General features: G+C 35.5%; 1 protein-coding gene across 1 annotated transcript in view; it reads left to right on the plus strand.

The window, feature by feature from the left end:
• The window catches only part of LOC108750009 (baculoviral IAP repeat-containing protein 6), a 30806-nt gene that overhangs the window by 18772 nt on the left and 5460 nt on the right, over positions 1-6574 (plus strand). Inside the window, exons 32-44 of the mRNA XM_018489171.1 lie at positions 212-387; positions 479-677; positions 769-996; positions 1134-1649; positions 1963-2233; positions 2346-2605; positions 3612-3894; positions 4153-4538; positions 4846-4989; positions 5102-5279; positions 5539-5684; positions 5804-6046; positions 6209-6430. Of these exons, the coding sequence (XP_018344673.1) occupies positions 212-387; positions 479-677; positions 769-996; positions 1134-1649; positions 1963-2233; positions 2346-2605; positions 3612-3894; positions 4153-4538; positions 4846-4989; positions 5102-5279; positions 5539-5684; positions 5804-6046; positions 6209-6430 (3252 nt within the window). The remainder of the gene's footprint in view (positions 1-211; positions 388-478; positions 678-768; positions 997-1133; positions 1650-1962; positions 2234-2345; positions 2606-3611; positions 3895-4152; positions 4539-4845; positions 4990-5101; positions 5280-5538; positions 5685-5803; positions 6047-6208; positions 6431-6574) is intronic.

Here is a 6574-nt window from a genome sequence, read left to right on the forward strand (position 1 = left end):
TAAAATGGTTGTCTTTGGGTGCGTTCAATAGATACAACGATTGAGTGAGCGTTCAGTAATTGTTGCCTTTGATTGGAATAGATTTTTAGATCTTTGATAAATCTAAAAAAATATATGAATAAAAAAAAGCAGCAAGCGCTCAACTATGTCCGCTAAATGCGCCCTTTGTTTTTGTAAAAAGATTGCAAGAATATCAATATTGTTCTAACAGTTGGCGCACAATGTGGAGGTGCAGTTGATTCGAACAATCAGTCCGGTAGTTTTGGTGGTCTGTTTGCTTGCGTGCTTGGCGGTGATGCGAGACAATGTCGTCCCGCATCGTGGGACACTTTAATTGTGGCTCTCATCAAATTAGTATGCACACTCATTCAGACTCCATTACCGAACGTACGTATTTTGCATTCATAAGTTATCAAAGAAATGTATTTATATTGGTTTCTTTTTTTATAACATATAGAAAATGATTTTATATTTTTAGACTCGTCAAGATCCTTCGGAGGAATCGGCGGAAATGGAATTGTCTGATACAACGTGGACTTCTAGAAGTAACGCAAGCGATTCTCAGAATGCAAACACTTGGCAAACAGATGAAAGTAAAGCAGCAGAGCAACGAAACTCTTTTCACTTACAACAACCTAAAACTAGCAAATCTTCCGTGCCTTGCTTGGCTGATACTGGTAACTATTAACTATATAAGAGACTTTATATTTTACAAATATATATATTCCTCATTTCAAGTGCACTAAGTTTTAAATTTTTATTTTTAAGTTTTGCAGCACGAGCCAACTATGATGCGTTTACTAGGCGCTCTCGGTCATAGCACAGGATCCTCGTTAGCTATGCTCTTAGGTGAAAGTGCGAGTGCAGCATCGACTACCGAACTCGGCGATCCGGCTTCAATAGCGGATGCAACGTTCCAGCTCCTTACGACTCTTACGAAAAAGGCTAGCGATCCAACTCTAGTTCTCAAGCCGCTTTATCACTATCTCTCTTCGTGTAAGAATTTATACATTATAGAATTGAGAGATATATTATTAATCATATTAATTCTACGCGAAAAAAATGTAGCATAAAATCTTTTTATATAAAGTCTTGATTTTGGGAAAATAAAATAGTCATACGATTATTTGCAGCATGCGGTGAAACTGAATTAGGAGTTATGCAGCTATCCGAACCCCTTCTTTGGTACATTCTAAGGGTGTTGGACAATGCGTCGTCGTTATCTATTTTTACCGCGATGGGTGGCGTAAAAGTGCTTTGCGAAAATCTTGTGAAGTCAAGTAACAGCGGTACCGCCAGTGCTTCCGCTTCGTCAGGAGTGATCGCCCTCGTCATGGAACATCTGTCAAATGCGCCGAACGTGATGCAAATGATGGCGAGCAGTAGCAAGAAAGGCGTCAGCTCGTTGGAAACTCACGATGACGGTTTACTGAATTTCGCGCCTCTTGGCACAATATCATGGTTGAATCCGACTGCGCAGCCAGCGGATGTTCTTATACAGAACGCCACACCTCATAAACGTGCGAGAACACCAGCGTGGTCATATCATTTTTATCCCGACGAGGCGTGGGTCGATCTCACCATCACTTTACCGTGCGCTATCCTGCTTAGGAAAGTGGAGCTACAACCACATCTTACGGCGTTATCCAGTAAGTTTATTGTATTCTAATTCATATGCAAAACTTGACGAAATTCTTATACATTCGCCTTGTCTGAATGTCAATAATGAGAAATCTTATCATAGAATCTAATTTCTAATATTTCTACAACAACAATACAGGATATTCTTTATTAAATGCGTTTCTTTCAAACTGTCAATTCTTTTCAAATTAAAAAATATTTTATAAAAAAAATTGATTTAAGATTCTGCAAATAATTAGCAAATCAAGAGAAATGTGATTGATGAGAGACATTCCTTGTAATTAAAAACTTTTTTCTAACACACGCATATTTGTATGACAGCGTGCCCATCAGCTGTGGCGCTGGAAGTTTCAAGGGAGAGTAATGGTCCACTTACACCGGTTTGTCCACCGATGCCAACGGCGGGTTTAACGTATATACGCGTTACTTTATCACAGCCAGAAGTCGCGACTTCCGTATTGGTGCGTCTATACAAACCACGGGATTCGACAAACATAAATCTTAGTCAAATAAGATTACTGGGTACCACCGCGTTTGGCGAGATTAAAACGAATCCGGACACGATAGATGAAGAACAGCTAACGAAGACTAGGTAACATTATTTTCTCTCTCTTGTCCTAGAAGTGAGACTATTGGCGCCGTTATGGGTTAAAGATTTATCACAGTTATGAGAAATTAAGAAATTTATTTCTGATAACGTTTAGCTTGGGTTGGCTGAGATTATTGCATCAGTGCTTATCGGTAAGCATACTGAACAGTAATCTAGCCGTCGAGGTGCTTAATTCCGCGGCTTCGGTCGAAGGCCTGGTCGAGGCATGCTGCAACCTCCTGTTACTCCCAGCACCGTCTCTTTTTACTCCCAACCTGGAGAGGGTTCTATTACAACTTGGCTTACACTCTCGAGAGCTTGGACTTCGTCTCATTGGTCTTTTACTCAACAACAGGTCTACCCCTTTCTTTCAAGGTATCGCTTTGTTTTCCGTTTTCTGCAAATAAAATCTGCAATTGTCTTAAATATAGATGTAGCGACCGCGATTAAGCTTTGAAGGCTCGCGTTTTAAATTATTTAGTTAAACTCTTCAAGCAAGTATAATATGTTATGAACGACGAAAAGATTATTCTTTTTTTAATTAATATTAATAGTGAGAGGAAAGATAAATGAGAACACCACTGCAATTATTAATAATGTAAATTTAATAATATTTTTAAATGTATTTTACTCCGTATGTGTGGAACTGTATATGCCCGTATCAGACTATAGATTGACGATTATGATTAACGATTGCCCGGTTCTACTTCAACCAATCACGATGTAGCGAGTTCATCGTAATTGGTTGAAATAGAACTGGGCAACTGTCAATTGTAATCCATAGTCTAATATTTCCTTTCTACAATCCTTATTCTCAATATTCTCGATCGAACATTTCGATCATCTTCAGCGAATAACATTAGATATAAAATTACCAGAGCACTCTTGTTAAATCATATGTGATTACACACTTCAACATTGTGAATGTCCTTTCTTAATAATTATACTGTTAAGATTAGTTCAGCCAAGAATGCGTTTTTAATACTAATAAGTGAAAAGTAATTCAAATTTAATAGTCATTAGACAATTAATTCGCATTAAGATATACAAAGTAACTATTTTTTTAAATTTATGTTTGAGATATATAACAAATTATATGTATAATAAATGTATGATATATAAATTAGAGACTAAATAATTTTTTTAATATTTACAAGTAAAATCGATAATATTTGCTAGTTTATTCAGCATTTTCTAAAAATTTATTTCACTTTGAAATCTTTATATAATAAGTTTTAATGTTATTTGTATAATGATATTAACGAAAATAGTTATTGCTTAAGATACGAATATTAGGCTGTTTTTAAATTAAATATTTAACAATAATCTCTTTTTTTAAGCTTGTGACAATGTACTAAAATATTTGTGCTGATATTGATAGGAGCTGTGAGTTCCCAGGAAACGTCCATCATACAGTTGGTCGTTGAATTGCTCCAGCAATTGTGTTCCATTCGAGACTTTAGCACGGAGGCTCGCATGAAAGCCGTTCTTACGTGGTTACAAATATCGGCCGCGAATGGAATATCTCAAACAAACAGTAATCCCAATTCAGTGAATCCACCAGCGGTATATATTCACTGTGTGTCTTCTATCATTTGGAAGGCTCATCAACAGCAGAATCACAACTACGATCTGCAAGTCTTGCTGACAGATGAGCTGTTCTAGTAAGACTTTAATCACATATTCTTTTGTGTTTCAAACTTTTCTATTCGAACATAAGTCGATTTATTTTATTAATATATACAAATTTTATTTTAGATATCTTTGACCTTCCTTTATGATAAAGAATTCGAATATTATAATTAGTTGAATAAATTATTGTATATGAGATAGTTTTCATATAAGCTATTTTTCTTATAAAGCTATTTAATATTTATTGCATTCAATTCTTTAATTAATGCCAATTTTTTTTCGTTAAACAGCTCGTTGTACAAATGGACCCTGACTCTTGGAAACAATTCAGCTTTGAAACAAGCGATTGATTCTGTCCTATGCGCTTTCTGTTACGTGAGGCCATCGTTGTTGATTTTGCTTTTGGAATGGGTACAAATCTTGATACCGAATATCGCGGTAAATCCGACTGCTTCTATATCCGACGACTGCAAGGAAAGCGAAGAACAGACGGATGATAAGAAAAGCGATATGAACGCCGAGGGATGGTATTGTCAGTTTATCTTGCTAAAACATAAATGGTTGCATTTGACGGAAGGACAATTGCTGACTGTCGCTGCAGCGGCTCGTTCACCACCCGGTACTCAGCAACTGATCGATTCTGGTCTTCCAGCGTTACTGACAGCATCTATTACAGGTTCAATTTTTCTTTCTACTTCAGATATAAAAACCTGCTTTAGATAATCTACAATTTGTGATAAAATTCTGAATATAATTTGATGTATATATCTTCCATTAAGTATATCTTTATTGAACATAATTAAGTACATTTTTATTGAAAGACATAATTTTTATGTAAATTAAAACAAATTTTATTACAAATGTATTTTTCGTACAAAAAGTATAGATTGTGCCTCGAATTAATTGTACTAAAATGATTTTAAATGCATTTCAAGCAAATTTGTTCAGAATTTATTATTAATGCAGTAATATTTTGCATTTAGATTTCTGTAATCTGGAGAAATCCAAACAACGAGATAGTAAAATGGCATCGGGCGACAGCAATGAAAATAATGTGACTGAAGATGTCAATTCGACAGATAGCGATAAAGCAGCAGGTTCGAGTTCTGGATCAAACAATTATTCTGGTAAACATTAACATTATACATTGTGATATTTTAGAAGCTTATGTCTAAACCTATATGTTCAAACAGTTTAAAGACGGGAATTATATAGTTATATATTCTTTTTCTTTTTCAGGTGGATTATGTATGACGAAACCAGAGAGTATAGCGATAGTGATAGAATTCCTAACACTCGTATGTGCGGAAGGTAGAATGCGTGATTGGCTTGGTGAAGAAGGTCGTAGTTTCTGGTTACCACTTCTATCGCTTCTTAGCAATCGTCCTATCGAAAGCCCATCCGCATCTGCGTCGAGGTATATATGTTTACATAATCTTCAGATATATTAGATTAAAGACACGATAATTGCATCAATGTATATGCAAACACCGTGATACTGTACTATACATTGCCACTATCATCATTGCCACAATCCAAATCGCTTTAATTTCCTGGAAAAGTTATTGTATGCGGACTTTGGCTTCTTCTTTGTTATGTTACAATTGTAATTTTTTTATACAAAGAAGAGTTATAAGCCTTTTGCCTTACTTTATATATATTATGCTTTTTTGTAGTTGTTCAAAAACAAGCGCATCATATGCATTACTGGAAAGCGCTATGATTAAATTCTTATCAAGATGTTGTTGGTGTCACTTGGCTAATCAAAAATTACTAGCAAAGCTTCTTATCGAAGTCATTTCTCAACAACGAACTACTTCAAGTAAGTATATCGTATACTGCGGTATCGAAAGTCACTTGTATAATTTCAAGTTTTCCTAAGTATAATTAATAAATTGAGGGGAATTAGCGCAATTTCGGATAACATTGTTATAATTATAGGTGTGCGGTATCTTCACGGCATTTCTGGATTTACGCGAAGATTAATTCTGCAATTGCTTTTGGAAGGAGAGAAGGTATTGGTTTCTGTAACGTCAGAAGCTCCTATGAAAGTTTCAGCAACCGCGGCTAATCACAGTATGCCATCCATGCCTCCACATCCTGCTCATCCTCTCGGTCACTATCATCAATTATTATACATGTCGACACAAGCAACAGTGGCAGATATATTACAGCAAGTATCAGGTATGTATCTTACGTACGCAATATTATATTAAAAATATGTAAGCGATTAATTGAAAGTAACAGTTAGTTAAAGCAAAAATGAGTAGAATAAGCAAGTATTAAAAAAGATTTACTAATGTTTTCGATTTATTATGAATATTAATACGAAATTTAATTTTTAAGGGACGTGGCTTCTCTTGTTACTTCCGAATACATATAAGAGTAACGAAGCAAGTTCCAATGGAAACAATCGTTCTCGTGAATTCTGGGAATCGGGAATGGCTTTAGTGGTAGACACACTTAGCGTGGCTGCTGGAAACACGGCAAAAGATAAACGGGCTAAAGAAGCATCAAACAGATCACAAGCTCGAGGTCCTATAATCAGAAAAACGCGTTTAAATTCTGGTACGTTTGTTTACTTAGAAGATAGAGATATTACTTGTATTTTTTTATTTTACATCTTAATAATACAATAAGTGAGAGAAATCTGTTCAATAGAACTGCATACACACACACACACACACACACACACACACACACACACACACA

Source organism: Trachymyrmex septentrionalis, unplaced genomic scaffold (assembly GCF_001594115.1).
Source record: "Trachymyrmex septentrionalis isolate Tsep2-gDNA-1 unplaced genomic scaffold, Tsep1.0 scaffold32, whole genome shotgun sequence".
Classification (NCBI taxonomy): domain Eukaryota; kingdom Metazoa; phylum Arthropoda; class Insecta; order Hymenoptera; family Formicidae; genus Trachymyrmex; species Trachymyrmex septentrionalis.